The sequence below is a fragment of the Cnephaeus nilssonii genome, assembly GCF_951640355.1.
Source record: "Cnephaeus nilssonii genome assembly, chromosome: 16".
NCBI lineage: Eukaryota > Metazoa > Chordata > Mammalia > Chiroptera > Vespertilionidae > Cnephaeus > Cnephaeus nilssonii.
In genome coordinates this window covers 15,166,297-15,184,781 of record NC_137087.1, presented here as the reverse complement: position 1 = coordinate 15,184,781, position 18,485 = coordinate 15,166,297, and the positions used below count along the sequence as shown (strand labels likewise).

General features: G+C 45.3%; 1 protein-coding gene across 21 annotated transcripts in view; it reads right to left on the bottom strand.

The window, feature by feature from the left end:
- KCNMA1 (potassium calcium-activated channel subfamily M alpha 1) overlaps positions 1-18,485 on the bottom strand; it is a gene marked incomplete at both ends in the record, with an annotated part of 694,964 nt that overhangs the window by 147,262 nt on the left and 529,217 nt on the right. For all 21 annotated transcript variants that reach the window (XM_079794081.1, XM_079794087.1, XM_079794070.1 and 18 more), the window contains one exon: positions 5,448-5,557. In XM_079794081.1, coding sequence (XP_079650207.1) covers positions 5,448-5,557 — 110 coding nt within the window. The remainder of the gene's footprint in view (positions 1-5,447; positions 5,558-18,485) is intronic.

The window sequence follows — 18,485 nt, the reverse complement described above, 5'->3', positions numbered from 1 at the left end:
GACCCAGAAACCAGGAGGTTGCTGGTTTGATTCCCAGTCTGCGCACATGATCGGTTTGCAGACTCGGGATGTGAAGAGGTAGCCAATTGATAATGTTGCTCTCTCACTGATGTTTCTATCTCTCTATCCCTCTCTCTCTAAAAATCAATAAAAACATATTTTTTAAAGAAAAGATCTCTGCTTCCTCTCCTCCTCTCATCTAAAGGGGAAACCAATTTGCTGTCATGGGGAAATCTCAAAAGCCCAGAGTGTTGAGGGAGTTCTGTGTGGTACTGAGTGGCTCCCAGCTTCCCGATCCCATGCCACTTAGCATCCCCTCTTCCCTCTTTCTTCCCTCTCCGAATCCATCCTCCTCACAAGGCACAGATCAAGTGCCATCGCTTCCAGGAAGCTTATCCTGGTCAGCCCAGCCTTCAGGAAGCTCTGTCTCCCTATAACTCAGCATCTGCCCCCTTCGTGTAGATCCATCATACAAACACTCATCAATAGATGCTCAGCTGTCTCTGGGGATGGGATTAGTTTCTTAAGCAGACTGCAAACTCTCAGAAGGCAGCCGCTATAGGGAAATAGAATCCTTTAGTTGGCATTTATAACTAGTGTTATTAATCTTTTACTGTGCATATATTTGATCAAATCTAATTGCAGGTTCCTCTAGAGATGGCACCAGGCCTGGCACACTGGCACTAACATCCCACATTCATAAATTATCTACTCAGTTGATTGGCTGATGACTGATGGCAGAGTTTTCTAAAGGGTAGGAGTAGATGTAACCTGAAAATGCCAGTGGAATTCTTTTCTTCCTCTGTGCTTCCAACATCTTAATGGGGCAGGATGGAGCAGGTGGGGGTCGGGGGAGACAAAGAGAGGTGGAAGAGGGGAAAAGGACATTGGCTGGTTCTGAGAGGTAAGTAATGTCATTCCTCTTTCAGAGATGAGGAAACTGGGGGTAAGCACCAAGTCCAAGGTCAGGCAGCTGGTAACAGTCAAAGGGAGGAGGTACGCAGAAATCAAATAGTTTGTCCCAAATCATGTATCCAGCAACTCCATAGCTCGCACTGCATGACATCACACAGCATCCCATTATGTAAACTGCTCAAGGGCAGGGCACTTCCCTGAAAAAGATGGCCTCATACCCTAGCCCTTTGCTTTCATACCCTAGCCACCTGCACCCTCCAGTCACCTGCTGAGGAAGGTGGGGCATGGGAGGGAAAGAAAGTGAGTGGTTTTCTGGTGTTCAGACAACAATAGATGGCACCCTCTCCTTCAGATCCCCAAGCTCCTTGGCCTTGATCTTGCTGCCACATGGGCCCAGGAACAAGCCAGCTATGCAGAACCAAAGGGGGAACGCTCAGGAGTTGCTGGCCCCTAAAAGGACCATCTGAAAGGCATTCTGGGGAAGGTCCGGGACATGCCCACCATGACCTCCAACGAGGCCAAAAGGAGTGTTGCAACCTGAACTTCCGCTGGGCTTCTCTGCACTTAGTGTGTATCTGTTCTCGCCAGCCTGAAATTGCAGTTATGATCCCTGGTGGAAATATAATCAAGATCATTATGGTTTTGGTGCCCCACATTGTTTTGCTGATCTGGGGATAGGGAGTGGGGAGAGCAGTCGGTGGTCTGGTTGTCTGCCTGGCGTGCAAGAGTGCCGTCTCCTTCCCATGTCGCTGGAGAGTGCAGGACACCCTACGCGGAGAAGGAAGGATGGCAAGGAGGCACACACAAAGGCCTGAATCTTAGCTTCAAGATGACGCCCACCCACGCCTCTATGCTTGGGCTAAAATCAGACAGAAACATTCCAGTGTCTGAGCCCAAAGTGGGGAATAAGAGACGTTACCCCAGTCTGTGCTGTGGAGGGGTGGGGACTATGAGGGTTCCCAGCCATCAAACTTTGAATCAGAATCACCTGATTTGTTGGTAAAAAAATGCAAATGTGGGGGCCTTACCCCACATACTACAATCTGAAGATATAGCCTAGAAACCTCTCCATCTAATATGCTCCCAGGAGATTCCTAATAAGCCAGCCCTCATCTAGCAACTACTCGAAGCTGCTCCCAATCGCACAACATCGGAATATTGGCTCTGCAACTTGTCTGCGAGGTGGCTTGGGAAGGGGCACCACCGTGTTCAGTGTCCTCATGTATAAACCAGGGATCATGCCACTAAGTCACAGAACCGTTATGAGGATTCAAGAAAATGTAACTGAAATATTTAGAAATGATACTGCATTTTATCTTAAATCAGTTACTGTTTTTGGAACAAAGCTGAGGCCCAGAAGTCAACATCTACAGCTGCACCTCCCTAGGCCAAGAGAGAGCATCTCTCCACTTGAGATTTTTTAAAAGCTTGCCTTGGGGGGCCTTCTGCCCTGCCTGCCTCTTTTCCTCCAGCATTCTGTTCTCTTGGGAAAAGACCTTGAATTTCACCCCTTTATCCTGCCCCCTTGTCTTTCCCCAGAATGGCTCTCTCAGCTTCTAAGACAGCAGCGATATCTCCTGTGTTGCGATCCCACCCTGCGGAGGGGCATGCTGCCAGCCCGCAGGGAGAGCGCATTTATTTCTTTTATGCTTTAAGATGTTATGTGCTGCCTATTGTTTTAATGTGGTGCATAATTACAGAAACCGCTCTGAAAATCTGTGTGTTTGATCTGTGCTTTATTACACCCAGAATATCCCCCAATTCTTTTTCGTCTACAGGAAGCAGCTTAAAATATACTTTGGCATCCTTTATGTCATCTTGAAATTGAGTAGCCAATTCTTACTGTAATGAAAATACGTATGCGCCTGCCCGGTGATATACAACACTACACTCTAATTACGGCTGTGCTTTAATTAACCTGAATTGAAGAGTGTTATCATTAAACTGCTGGTAACTTTGAATTATGGCTTTTCTTTAATTTAAAGTAGAAAACACAGATAATTAAGCCTCTAGATAATCAAATGCTTGAGGAGAGCTTCAATGTTTTGGGATGTTCCTAAATCTCATTAAATGTCCTTCCTTTATTGATTATTTCTACCTCTGCCGTATCGTTGTGTTAAACGAATAATGGCACTAAGTTGAACACATTCTCATTCACATCAGACGGTTTTTGTTTTATTGTGTTCCAGACGACGTACCGAAAAAAGACTAAATTCTCTGACAACAAGGTGTGTCTGAGGGATTCGCTCCTCCTCGGGACATGTTCTAAACTTGAAAATCAACCAAGGGAAGGATTTTCAGCAGCCACCAGTGTCCGGCTCTCGAGCTGGCTCCGCAGGGCAGTGAGGTTTCACACTGCCCCGTGGGTCGGCGATGCAGGCTCCGGTGTCCGCAGGCCAGGACTGGGCTGGAAATGCAGACCTGGCCTGGGTTAGGTGGCCAGGGAGGGGCGGGCCTGCGCGAAACCTTCTCTACAGCAAACTAGAGCCAGTAGCACTCAGGGGAAATGCAAGTCCTGAGTTGGATCATCAGATTTTCAGAAGAGGCCAAAAACTACTTTTTATGTAAAATACTTCTATTTTAAATTCTGGCAATTAACTTTTAAAAAAATGAAATACTGTGGTGGGCAAATTCCTGGTCACATATAGCCCGTGGGTATCCCAGTTGCTGATTCCAGGGCGAGCAGCCCTAACCCTACACGTCAGCATGCCTGTGCTCTCTGATTTGGTTCCCAGGAGCAGCAGAGAGGCAGGGGGCAGGCAGGCTTTCAAGGGCGCACTCATGTTCGATGTCACCACAGGTCAAGCCAGGGAACATTAACAACCAAGGAAAGGGCTTGGAAGACTCCCTGCCAATGCCTCCCACGCCATAGGAGCCCTCAGCTCTGCGGTGTGCCCACGCTACCCCTCCTCCAGGCACAGGAGGCCACAGCTGCTGTTTATGAGCCCGCTCCTGTTAGAAGTCCCGAATTCTCAGCGCTTCCCGTGCTAGGCGCGCCAGGCTCCAAGGTGGAGCAAGTCCCCGGGCCGGCCTCAGTGCTGCAGGGCGCAGTGCCTCTGAATGGCTAATGTTTTTCTGTTTCAGAAAGAGAAATCGCTCTCAGAGACAGGAGACCATGGGAGTTACAATAGGGCATCCGTTCTCAGAAAATAACTTCTTCCAAATCAATTACCTATTCACTTTTCCAGTCCATTTAGCATTTAAACTTTCGCATAGAGACAGGGTGAGAAATTTCAGTCAACAGCCAAACCACTCTGGATTGCTCAGGGTCTGGGCCAGGGACAGACCGAGCGCACCTGCTGTGCTCACTGACAGGCATCTCCAGGTAAACCCCAAGCCCAGCTCCTCCCCACAGTGCACAGAACAGGACTGAGCCAGGGGAAGCCGAGAGCCCCTGGACCACCCTCCTCAGACCTCCCTTTCCAGAGGACTGGTGTGGTATGTAGACAGACAGACAGCACAGGGGAACAGCTTTTCTTCCAATGGCTCCCCAGATTCCCCCGTTTCTTCCCAGTTGGTATCAGTGAGGTTATCGAATCCCTTGCTAAGGTGTCAATGGATCAGGCTGAATGTTTCAATGCTTCCAGGGAGTTGGTGTCTTCACAGGGAACAAAGCCCCTGTTTGACTTAAACCCAGCATCTGAGATCCTAAGCTGGGGCGGGGGCGGGGGGGGGGGAGATTTGAGGCATCGTCCTGGTGGTGGAAGTTTCTTGGGGTCCAAGACAACTGAAGCTCCTGAGGTCATACCCCTTCGGTGACACCTGTTCTATCTATGGCTGGGGCTGCCCTTGACAAATCCGTCCTGCTGAGCCAGGGTCAGGAGAAGCTGAGCCTTCCTACTATCCTATAAAATAAAGAGCTAATATGCTAATTAGACCGAACAGCAGAACAACCGTCCAGATGACCTTCTGGATGAAGCTGGGGCTGTGAGGGCCGGCCAGGGCTGGGAGGGCCATCCAAGGTCAAGCCCCTTGCATGAATTTTGTGCATTGGGCCTCTAGTTGTAACATAACAGTTGTCCATGTTGGGGACTTTTTCAAGGTCTCTTTCTGGTACCTGTGGCTCTGCATTTCCTCGGCAAATCAAGAAGGCACTTTGAACAGTGCCTTCTCTGATGTCTCTATGACCTGACTTAATTGAAAGAGATTAAAAATCCTTTCATCAAGGGGCTATCAAGATTTGCTAGTAAAATCAGAGAGACATGGGTTCACACCTCCCCTTCATAAATATGTCTGCATCACAGAAGCATAATTCAAGATCTGCGGGAAAATGCAGTTCCTAATTTAGTACAAATGATGGACCACGCCTGAGATTCTCAGGACTGGAAGGAAAAGTATGGCCAGCAGAAATCCCCCAGGCAGAGACCACTCAGCGACCCACCTTCCCATTCACTTCCCACGGCTGAGCCCGCAGGACACAGTCCCGCATTGTCCAGTACCCCCACTGTGCTGGGCAGAGGTGGGCATCTTTCCTGAGGGGAACCCAGTAAATATCCCAGAGGCCCGAGGAGCATATGGGCGTGGTCACTTACTCACAAACAGTAGGGAAGGACAGACCCACGAAGGCACTGGAGAGATATTCTGTGTACATTTCATTGGAGACTCCTTCCAAGTAGTATTTCTGCCACGTGTCTTCCTCAATCTGAAGGAGAGCAAGAGGAGGGTTTGAGATATGGGCAGAAGGCTACACAAGGAAAACTCGAGTTCTACCATTCTGGAAACAAAGGAATGCACTGGGTATGCGATGGTGACCTTCCTCAACAGCCAGGAACACAAGCACGTCGCCCAGGTGAAGCTTTCCATGGCCCCGAATTCACAGGTGAGAAGTATGTCCCCCCTAAAGCACCCCTTCTTTTTAAGCCTGTCGATTCCCAAGGGTGTAGAGGCATGGGTGCTCACTGCCATACTGGTGGGCAGGTAAACTGTGATTTTTTTGGGAAAGCAATTGACAATTGTTATCAATATTTATAAAAGTCCACATTTTCTTACACAATTCCATTTTAAGTATTCATAGCAAAAAATACACGGAGGCAATTATATAAAGACATATGTATAAGAACATCCTTTCTATTCATAAAAAATTGGAAATAACCACAAATGGTACATGTATACAATGAAATACAATGAATTAAAAGTTATGATGAAAATGTGTATGTTAATATAGAAATTATGTAAAAGGGCACATTACTAAATAGTGTGTATTGTCTGATCCTGTTTTTTTTTTAAATACTCTATAATTATCTGAATGCTTGTAAAGCCATGGAAAAATGTAGAAAGCTTTATACCAAAAAACGGTGGTTATATCTGAGATATACAATGACACTTTTTCTCTATAAATGTCCCCATTGTCTGAAGGCCTTTACAATGAGCATATTTATATTACAATGAAACAATGCACCTATTTCTACTTTGGGGGGTGGGATTTTCCCAACCCCATATTGAATTCCACAAAACATAAAATGTAGTTTCAGAGAGGTCTTACCCCAATTTTCATTAAAATGTGGGGGGTTTGCCTGATTGATCAAGTTCAACTGGTTTTCCCAACAACCTTCTTCATGCTAAGAATTTCTGAATTTTTTATTTTTACCTTGGAATCAATCTTTAAAAATTATAAAGTGAATAACAACAAGAATGCTTAGCCACTCTGAGAGTTTGGGGATCTCATTGCTCCCCTTGCATGCAGGCAGACAGGCTGTGTCCTTGGGTATCTGTGAGATGCTGCCTCCCAAGTTCATTGCCACTGGAGGTTCAATAAGGGGAAGGATGAGAGGGACTTCCCAGCCAACGGGAAGTGGTTCTTAATAACTTCTGGTGCAGATATTGAATTAAAAGGCATCTTGCCGGTGGTCCAACGGTAAGTTAACTGGGTAACTTCAGTGTTTGAAATTGAAAGAGACTTGTGAAGAGTGGGAAATGAAAACCTACTACATACTTGGTGACACTGTGGAATACAAAAAAAAAAAACACAGAAATAATTTAGAAATAAATTGAATGCTCCCTGCTTCTAGGCTGTTTGCCTGCTTTGTGCTCAGTCCGGGTGATTAGATTGTGTTGGTTAACCTCATTAGTGGGAGCTGCTTCTAACCTACTCCCACACGTTTCACATTAGCCATGCACCGCTGCTGGGTGCCGGCTGTTTATCTCCAAATCGGTCTTCCCCAGAGTGGGGTCTTTAAAAAACAAGGCACTCAACCATTTCTACTGCTAAACTGTATGATTTTAAAAATTAGCTGCAGTGTGTTGAGCCTAATCACAAACTTCCTAATTTCCTCAAATCATAAGATTTCAACTTTTTTTTCTCAAATAAAAGGTATGCTGATTTTAAAAGCAAACATCATTAATTCTAACTAACCTGAAGAAAACCTAGTCTTTAGTAAATAATTTGAAATATAGAACATTTTGGGTACTATACCATCAAAACCTTTTATTGGTAAATAAGAGAGCATATGAGGGAATGCCAATGATAAGTCCTCATAGAACTATGAGAGCAAATTGTATTCTAATAAGAATTTGGCTAGGTCTTTCAGCAGGGACATTCCATTTATTTATTTATGTATGTATGTATGTATGTATGTATGTATGTATGTATGTATTTAATCCTCACCCAAGGATATGTTGATTGGTTTGAGAAAGAGAAATTTCAGTGTGAGAGAGAAACATCTATCCTTTGCCTCCCATATGCACCTCCTGAATGCACCCCCAATGATTGAACCTGAAGCCTAGGTGTGTGCCCTGACTGGGAATGGAACCCACAACCTTTTTGGTGTAGAGGATAACACTCCAACCAACTGAGCCATCCGGCCAGGGCAGGGACATTCCTTTTATAATGTGTTCCACATGTTGCTAATTTAAATATTACAGGGATTTTCAAAAATAATGAAATGATCCTTTGTCTCAGTCATTTTTTATTATTGGTGGTATTCCTCAATTAATGTGGTTTCCATATTGTCCGTTTAGGTATGGTCAGGATTTTCATGCCTCTTTGTCCTAATGGAACTACTCTTTAGACCAAATTTTATTGTAGGTTAGTCACTAAACTTTTGAAAGGAGAAATAGATTCTTTGTGCAACAACAGTATTATGCATGTTTGTTTTGAACTTAGCAAAAATCATTTGTTTCACTGATTTGTTCATTCAGCAAATATTTGTTGAGCATATTAAGTATCTTAGAACCTGTTCTAGTTACTGATAAAATCAATTTAAACCAGTATTTATTTCCTCATATTTTTTCTCTTTGCCAGAAAAAGCACCAGCAATATCCAGCTATGACATATTTGACCAGAAACATCTGACTTTTACTGACTTTCTCCACATTTCTTTTTCTGCAAGTCTGCCTTTGTGGCTGATTTGAAATGCTTAAGGACCAAAAGTCAAAAAAGCTGGAAAAAATATATACCTAACTTTCTGGAAAGCAAAATGCCTCTTGCACATCCATATGCAGACTCTCAGGCTGTATCTACAGTGAGGCTATGGTAGCAGTGAATTCTCCGTATACATGCTGAGGAGTATAAATTCATAAACCAGGATTCCACATCTTTAACACTGTTTCCATATGAATGAGTCAACATGTTTTCTGGTTTCTGAGAAATGTTTCACACACACACAAAAGAAACAACAGCTCCCCCCCCCCCCCCAAAAAAAAGAACTCACTTAAAATGGTTAAGATGGTAAATTTTATGTTATATATTCTTATCACAATTAAATTTGTTTAAAAATCATATGTACCACATAAGAGCAGAAGAATCAGTAAGTCACTACTACGGAGATGCCTTAATCCTTAGGGGGTAAGAATGACAAGTTGTGATGGAACAAGGACAGTCCCATCAGGAGAGTCAGGTGCAAGCACCCAGCCTATGACACTGCAGTGGTCACCAACCCAGTCAGCAGAACCTCACTCTCCATCCTCAGGTCAGGGTACCAATGGTGACTTCTTATTCAGGTTTACCTTTCTGTCTCAAGCATGGCATCTCTGACTTGGTGTGGAAAAGCGAAAGTGCAGGTTCCTTTTATCTTTGTCAGCAGCAACGAGATGCATTCTCAGGAAGGGAAAAATAAGTGTAAAATATGTCCAGTTTAAGACACTGTGGTGAACACAGAGGAAAGGCCAGTGTACAAAGAGATCTAGAGAGGGTACAGTGAGTTTGGTCATTATGATTCGCCTTTCACAGAAGACAACACTGGGGCACAGAGAGGTTAAGTAACCCACTGAAGGTCACAAAACAATGAGTGGGACAAACAGGATTCAGAGTTCATGTTTTTTCTTTTTTGTTGTTGTTGTTGTTTTAATATATATATATTATTGATTTCAGAGAGAAAAGGAGAGGGAAAGAGAGATAGAAACATCAATGATGAGAGAGAATCATTGATTGGCTGCTTCCTGCACACCCCCTACTAGGGATTGAGCCCACAACCCCGGGCATGTGCCCTTGACCGGAATTGAACCCAAGACCCTTCGGTCCGCAGGCTGATGCTCTATCCACTGAGCAAAACCAGGTAGGGCCAGAGTTCATGTTCTTAATCACCTACCATATTACCTCTTGCTAGAAATGACAGGTCAATATAGGAAAGCAGTGATGCTAAAGTTTGGGGTCCAGGAAAGACTTTCTGTATATAAGCACCTAAGAGGGAAATATCAGATCAGAACACCCTCAAGGATTCAAAATCCTAACCCCTTGAGCCCATGACTTTGTGAGAGGCCAGCAGGAGTAACAATGATTTCGCGTCAAGCTGAAAGACTTCAGGCCTCCTCGCAGAGCATGACGGCATCAATTCTATTCTATACAATGGAACCATCCGAGCCTCCAGTTCTTTCCTAAAATAGTACATGCTGTTCTCCACATCTGTGTTGTCAACGTATTTTTAACTGAAATGTGAACACTTCCCTGCAGAAAAATGAAGGAATGGGACCAAAATGACTTAGGGAAAGGTGCCAAAATTAATTTGCCAGTCATTCAGCAATCTGTCAAAGGCAAAACATTGCCTGAGGCAGCAAGTTGTCCTCAGCTTGTCCCATCAAACTCCAGCTGTTCCAGAAAAGCACCTAGAAAGATGCGCGGGTGACCTGTGCATCAAAAACCCACAGAATCCTCGGGGAGAAAAGGAATCGAGCCACTGGCCAGCTCGTCTACACTTCTCATGGTCTTATTCATGGGCCCTTCATTATCTAATTTTTCAACCAGTGAGTTCCACCCCCCAGAAAATGGCTGTCTACCAATCCATGGGCTGATGGCTCTGTCATCAAAGGCACCTTCCAACTAGAACCATCCGCCTTGGCTCTGGGGGAAGGAACACCTTCTTGATTCCAATTCTGCACGTGTTACTAATGATCGGTCGGTAATGACACCTTTTCTATTTTATGCTTTCCCTGATGAGCATGAAACTGTGTTTCTCTAATGCTAACAGCCCGGTGAATGTGGAGAATCAACCATCCTGACTGGGCTGCGTTACAAGCATCGCGAATTCTGTTCCAGCAATGAGTCAGGATAACCATGCTGATTGCAACCAAATAATTTTGTAAAAGTCTATCCCTACCTCCAGAGTCATCTAAATAATTCCAAAGATGATCACATTCCAATCCTTATTTAATTGAAAACAAGTACACTATTTTAATCCAAATATATGTTATATTGCGTACATCAAAAATAATGAACTGAAAGGAAATTATGAAAACCAATGACCGTTATTTTAATAGCTGCAATAAGAAGAGGTGAGTCGTAACACACACGCGAACATTGCCCAGAAATGGTAGTAGGAGGCCAGTCTAATAGCAGGTTGTTGTTACATTTATAATTTTTTTTAAAAAAAGTATCTGAATTCTCAGCTAATATCCTGCCGCTAATAATGTGACAGTCTTTATAATGTGACCGTCTAAAACAGTGCACTGACATCAACTGGCCAATGTACCTTAGATCCCATCAAGACATATTTATTCTTACAAAAAAGAGAGAGTCCACAGAACGTGTCAGGCCCCTGATTACAATTACAAAGGGAAGCAGCATTTACAGGCTCTGGGCGGATGAAGGTGTGGCTGGTGATTAAAATGAGTGGGGTCACTGTGCCCTCCTTCAACAGCACAAGCACGCTCTGTCCCTGGGAAACATCTGCTTTCACGCTGTGTCTAAGGGTCTCTTGCTGGAAAGAACGATGTTGAGGACAACTGAATGTTGAGAAGACTTCATCCCTGGGCACCTGGGTTCTGTCTCTCTTCCGTTTCCTTCTAAGTTCCCACGTTAACAAATGTGCCCCAGTTGTTATCCATGGGCATGTGGCTCTCATTCTCTCTCACTTCCTGGCCTCTACATTCTTCAGTATAATTACAACCCCCTAAACCAAATCCCAGAACTAAAAACAACACGTTTGAATCTTGCTCGCTTAGGTCCTCACAGGTGGCAGGACAGGGACTGCCTCCGTGCACAGCTTTCTGGGGGTGGGGAAACTGGCCATCCAGTTGAAACCAAAGGAAAGATGCAGAAGAGCTGGGGAACGAGTGGTACTGTGCACCTTTCAGAATATGTTTCTTTCTTGTGCCACATTGCCTACCATGGCTGTCCTTGGACGTGGACGTGGGTCGGCGGCCCTTCTGATAGCAGCATTGCACGCTGGGGACTCCATAACCATTTGGCATCCCTCAATGATAGCCCATTTCAGACTGCATTGTCCAGAATGTGAGGGCAGGAAAAAAGGATCTCAGATTTTTCCAAAGGCTTCAGGACAATGTCAATTAAAACAAATTATTTGAGATCTGATGGAATGCCAGATAACTGGTTGCTTAAGCGCTGGACGAATAAATAAACAACTCCAAAGACACATTTCGGGGTAGACTTGAGCCAAGTCTCTTATTCCCAGACTAGTGGGCTGCAGACTATCAAATAAGATTTCTCCCATCAAACATTATGAAAAAAATGAATCCATATGAGGTATTTAGAGAGAACAGACCACACCACAAAGCATTAGCGTACATGGCATTTCCCCACTATGTTCCCCCAGCCCAGATTATTTCAGAAGAAACAAAAAGTGCCAGAGGGACTGGAGGTAAAAGAATGGTTAGCAGAAAGCGTGATAGGAGAACTTTTAAAAAGAATAATTATTGCCCGGCCGGCATGGCTCAGTGGTTGAGCATCCACCTATGAACCAGGAGATCATGATTTGATTCCTGGTCAGGGCACATGCCCAGGTTTGGGACTTGATCCCCAGTAGAGGGTGTGCAGGAGATGGCTGATCCATGATTCTCTCTCATCATTGATGTTTCTCTATCTCTATTTCTCTCCCTCTCCCTTCCTCTTTAAAATCAATTTAAAAAACAAATTTTAAGAATAATTATTTAGAAACTAGAGGCCTGGTGCACGAAATTCATGCATGGGGGGGTGTCCCTCAGCCCAGCCTGCACCCTCTCCAATCTGGGACCCCTCGAGGGATGTCCGACTTCCCGTTTAGGCCTGATCCTCCGGACATCCCTCTCACAATCCAGGACTGCTGGCTCCCAACTGCTCGCCTGCCTGCTTTCCTGATTGCCCCTAACTGCTTCTGCCTGCCAGCCTGATCACTCCCTAACCACTCCCCTGCCAGCCTAATTGATGCCTAACTACTCCCCTGCCAGCATAATTGATGCCTAACTGCTCCCCTGCCAGCCTGATTGCCCCTAACTGCCCTCCCCTGCAGGCCTGGTTACCCCTAACTGCCCTCCCCTGCAGGCCTGGGTCCCCCTCAACTGCCCTTCCCTGCAGGCCCAGTTGCCCCCAACTTCCCTCCTCTGCCGGCCTGGTCCCTCCCAACTGCCCTCCCCTGCTGGCCATCTTGTGGTGGCCATCTTGTGTCCACATTGGGGCATCCATCTTGTGTGTTGGAGTGACAGTCAACTTGCATATTACTCTTTTATTAGATAGAATAGAGGCCTGGTGCACCAGTGGGGGCTGGCTGGTTTTCCCTGAAGGGTATCCCGGATCAGGGTGGGGGTTCCCTTAGGGTGTCGGGCAGCCTGGGCGAGGGGCCTGTGGTGGTTTGCAGGCCGGCCATGCCCCCCAGCGACCAAGCAGAGGCGTTGGTATCTGGGATTTATTTATCTTCCAAAATTGAAACTTTGTAGCCTTGAACGGAGGCCAGGGCCGGCCAGGAAGCTTGGCTTCCTCCATCGCCGGGGGCAACCTAAGCCTCCTGCTCTCTCCAGCTCCATGGCTGCTGCCATTTTTGTTGGGATTTACTTATCATCTATAATTGAAACTTTGTAGCCTTGAGTGGAGGCCAGGGTTGATCAGAGCGGGTGGGAAGCTTGGCTTCCTCCATTGCCAGGTAAACCCAAGCCTCCTGCTCCCTCTGTGGCTGCAGCCATCTTGGTTGGGTTAATTTGCATACTCGCTCCTGATTGGCTTGTGGGCGTGGCTTGTGGGCTAGCAGAGGTGCGGTCAATTTGCATGTTTCTCTTTTATTAGTGTAGATTATTTAAGAAAGTGTTACCTATATGGCAGAAAATGGGTGTTTTTTTTCAATACATAGAAGACCTTCTACTCTCTTTTTATTTTTTCTCTAATCTAGCAAAGGTGTTTATGCTTAAGAGATGTCAGACTTTTTTAAAGATTGGTCTAATTACTGTCTATCCAAATATGACTTTGTTTTTGCAATCTTGCTAATAGTTAATAGCATCCTCATTTTCACTTCAAATAATAAGGTTCTTAAAATATCCCTAAAACAATTCTAATCTGGTAGAGGGAGCAGGAAGTACATGCTCTCCCATAGGCTGAGCAACCTTCCTGGGGAACACTTCTGCTCCCCACACAGGATTTCCCAGGACAGAGCTCCTCAGCCCACGTGAGGTGAGGGACCAGGCTTTTATTTTTATTTCTAATATCTATTCTTCTGCAGACAAAAACTTATGAAAACTCTTACAAAAACGAATTCCAAAACAAGAAGAAAAAAGAAATGAAAAGCAAGACATGCAAAGTACAACATTTTTATCATGAGATTCAACCAATATAAAATCAATCTGCCAATTGCTTTAGAAATTCCAAAGCACTTCCTCCTGTGTTCTTCCTTATCTCTGGGTGGACGGGCCGCAAACAGTTCACAGGACCCTCCATGGATGGCGCCTGTGGTTGTGCTAGCCACACTCTACCTCACAAACCTTCCTTCTCCCAGTTTCCCCAGGTGTCTGTGAAGCTGAATTATTCTCAAGTAAGATTTTCCAAAGTAAGTGACTAATGGGTACTACTGTGAACATAAGAGAGAGAAGAGCAGGTTCTAGGGTATCCCCATTAAAATGGGGGTCATTTTGAAGGCAGACAATTTTGTCTGGATCTCCAGTGCCTGGAACAATGCAGGGATCATAGTAGTAGCTCAATGATATGGTTGAATGGATGAAATAAATTTGGGAAGCACTGGATTTAACAAAGCCAAATGGGACTTTTTAGGGCAATACGTGGAGTATTTAACACATTAGGATGAACTGTAAGTCTCCAGGGGGAAACTTGGTGTTTAGTCACAGAACCCACTATTCTAAGGAGCAGGTCATGGAGATGGGCAGTGCTGATCTAAACCTTGCTCTCCCTTACTTCCTGCCTCGGGGTTTCCCTTGATCCTTCAGCACAAACAGCTCTCTCTATGGCCATTTCCAGTGGTCAAAGTCCAGCTTCCTAAAAGTTCACAGTGTGCGCCTCCTCACTGGCAAGGCTGCTCTGCATTTCCCCAGCAGATGTGCTCTGCCTCGCGTTAATGGGAACACTGATGGTGCCCACCTCCAGGGATGCTGGGAGGCTGGACAGATGACCCACATAGAATGCACAGAACCTTGCCTGGCCCATAGGAAGCAGCCAGTACCTACCATAAGCTACCATCACAGCATCTGGGTCTCCTAACAGCTCACAAGAACTACAAGAAAGCAGAATTGGGAACATGAGCCCCTCCTTTGTGCACTGAACTTTGCATCTTCTAGAACAAGCAGCACAGGCCCTTGTGAGAGGTGCTTAATTAGTATTTGTTGAACTGAACTGAGCATGACAAAACTGGAGGAAGACACAAAGTGACACCCACCATTTTCCCAGGCATCTAACCACAAGCACTATCTCTTCATAGCATTTAGTGTCAGACAGTGGAATGAACCTACTCTGCCTCCAAATGCTGAAAAATTCTTCATTCTTGAGATCTAATAGGGAGCACGTGCAATTGGGTCCTTTTTAAACTTCCCAGAAAACTTCTTACTATAAGCAATAGTCTTCTGAGAAATTTTGTCATCACAGAGCATCTTGGGCTACTCATTAGCAAGTGGCTTACGGTTTCCCAAATCCAAAACCCAATAACATGGAGGCTTGGATTTGAAAGAAGGAACTCTCAGAAGCTGGTGCATCACCAGCAACCTCACCGAAGTCCTTCCTCCTGCTGGCGAGGAGTCCCACCGCCACCCCTAAGGAGAGGAGCCCCCTTTCTCAGGCCCCCGCTATCTTGCTCATGGGACTTCGCCCTTCATTTGTCCCTTGTCTTCATTTTATGGATTCCAATGTTTCCAATGAATCAACATTGGAATCGCACAACAATGCAACAGCAAATAGACTGAGCCCATTAAAGACTGTATTTGGCAATGCCATTACTTCTAAATTCTCAAATTGAGGCCAAAAATAACCCGTTGGTTGCTTATTTATTTATATATTTAGAACTGGGAGGACATGAAACAAGTTAGAAAAGCATATGAGTCGGTACAGGAATTATGAGCTTGCTTTGGATGAGACAAACCACTAGAGCAGCTTATACTTCTGCAGAACCTTCAGAATTTTAGACAGTTTGGCGAGAACCCCACTGCATCCACTGATGTTAACACTTGGGGTGATTTCTCACCAGTGGGCACATCTAAGAGCTTATTTAACTAGTCTTCCGAGGCTCTGGGTCCAGTGCTTGTGCATGGGAATCACCCAAGGTCTTAGACAAATGCAGTTTCTGATGCTGTGGTCCCGGGGTGGGGTCTAAAATTGCATTTCTGACAAACTCCCTAAACAACACTGATGTTGCCCAAACATGGACCACACTTAAGTACCAGGATCTATTCCCAAAGACAGTGAAGGAGAGCGAACAAGTATTTTCCATCATGTCCTTATGGAACAGAGATTAAGGACAATCAATCACAGCCAAAGGATTTGAGTTAGAGATGAAAAGGAATGTTTTCCAAGAGTATCACTAAATACTGGAGCCAGATAGAGCAAGATTGTAGCTAATTAAGTACAAGATGGGTATCCAAGTGTTTGGGTTGCTGTGGTAATTAGTCAAAACAATATTTCAAGGATCCAGATTTATCAGCATAGTCTCTCTCCATTGATCCAGTGACCCCACTGATAGCTTAGTCTCCATTTCAATGTGGGCTGTGTAAAGGGGGAACAATAATGTGGCTATATTTAATTCAATTAAAAATAAAGTTTCAGAAAATGGCCCTAATTTGTATCCCTAATTTCTATTCAACTTTCCCATTTTAGGACACAGTGCTGAGTGTGAGGATGAAAGCACTTGCCAACTCAGTCCCATTTTAGTGACAGCAGATTCTGAATACTTATGTCTCCTATCGCTGTACAATACGGCCTAATAAAGGCGAGCCAAAGAGACTAGATTTCATTTCAGAGCAGAGGGTTCGCCCATAAACTTTTGCTTTCTGGCTGAACAGAGCCATTCCGGCCGCGAGCATAAATTGTGCTAGCTGTAGGTATCAGGGCGATGGGGGAGCCAAATGGCTTATTTGTGAGCCAGGTATCCAAGGCAGAGGCACCGCTTTATTGTGTATTCATTGTTATCTGGAAAATCTCTTGCCAGCTAGAGAATATTTTTGCAGGAAGTTAGAAATGACTTCAGAAATCCCCCTCTGCCGCTTCCTAGAGTGGATGTTAGGCCTCATCAAAAAGACATTTGGTGCAGAAATTGAAAATGGGCAGCCTATAAATTGCTGAGGTATTTAGCTGGGTTTAGCAGTTTCCTTGTAAGAGGGACCATGGTCCTGCGTGCAGGAGCAATGTACAAAGTACAGAAGCACATTCAGGCTCTGGGTTCAAATCCCAACCTCACCGAGTGCCTCTGGGCAACCTGTGTAACCCCTCCAAACCTCAATCCCCTCTCCTGCAAAATGAGGACGACAGTGGTACCTACCTCCTTGGAAGGCAGCTGAAATGAAGTGAGACATGGAAAGTGCTTAACATAGTGCCAGATGCCAGGTGCTCATGAGGTGGGATCACACTAAACGATGAAATTTATTGAATATGCACCCTATTGATGTTCTATAAATGTCAGCTATCGTTTTAAGTAATAATGAGTGATGATGATGGGGATGGGGGTGGGGATAATGATGATGATGGTGAAGGTGATGGTAATGATGGTGGTGATGGTGATGGTGACAATGATGACATCCCTACTGCTCACACAAAGGAACACGGGCCAGTTAGAGGTTGGGCTTGTGATTCATGGCTTCCTGTTGTTTAGCTAATTCTAGAAAAGCCTGGAACATCACTGATTACCAGGTGATCTTCTGGCCTGAAGAGAAACACTAAGCAGCTTGAATCTGTCTCCTAAACAAAGCAGTGTTCTGGGATGTCTTCCCTCCTCTCCACCTCTCCCAGGGGCCAGCAAGTTCACTCTGAATAGGTACGATGACAAGAGATAGGTTAAATATTTGGAGGAAATGATGGTCCCCCAAAACGGAAGAAGGGCCATGTGTGGACAGCAACTTTGAAGTGAGGCAGAAGGACTCAGCCTGGCTTTCTGAAAGGAGCCCCGACTGGATTAGCTCCTTCTGGTTCCTGGACTTGACTCTTGCCCACATCCTTCAACTGGGGGCTCTCTACACTCTATTCTTATCTCTCATCCTCCTTCCCAGAAAATGGTTTTGCTCCTGGTTTCCAGCCTCATCTCGAGACTGATTTTGATGCCTGGAGCATCCTTGGTCCACAGGACAGGCATGCTAATAAACCGGTGCTTGTTCAAACATTATCGCTAAAAGTACCTGTTCAAATTGTATTTGGAGGAGAGCCTGAGCACTGGATGGGGAGATAAGAGAGAAGACTGACCACTGGTAAGAGACCTCAGCCTCTCCTGGCCGCAGCAGTTCAGTTGGGCCCCCCTTCTGCATACTCCCTGCACCCACATGAAAGCCTGGGGTTATGTGGATTCATCCTTTTAGGAGGCAAGTTAGAGAATACCTGTTGTTGCCTCAACATGCCTCTTGGGAGAAAGGACCCCATCCCTCTGACCCCAAAGAATTCACCAAAGCATTCCTTTCAACCACGAATTGTATGCCTCCTCAGAACAGTCCTGGAGGGCCCACTTTTCTCCTTGTTGGGTTTCTGGAATCAGTTTAGCACTTGTTATAGCCCAGTATCGCCAGAAAGCTGCCAGCCTAGCCCTCACCCTGCAGGTGTTATGAGGCAAGAAGAAAGAGAGCACTTGTGATGGTCCCGTTTGGGCAGGGAGAGGCCTCTCTGCCCCTATGCTCACTGGTCATGAGCAGTTTCGGTCCTTCAGGCAGGGCCCAGGGGATTGCTGCCCTCTGAGTTCTCACAAGTAACTCATTCCAGCACACAGTCTCCTCTCAGTTAATGCCAGCACAGGCTCTGTCCC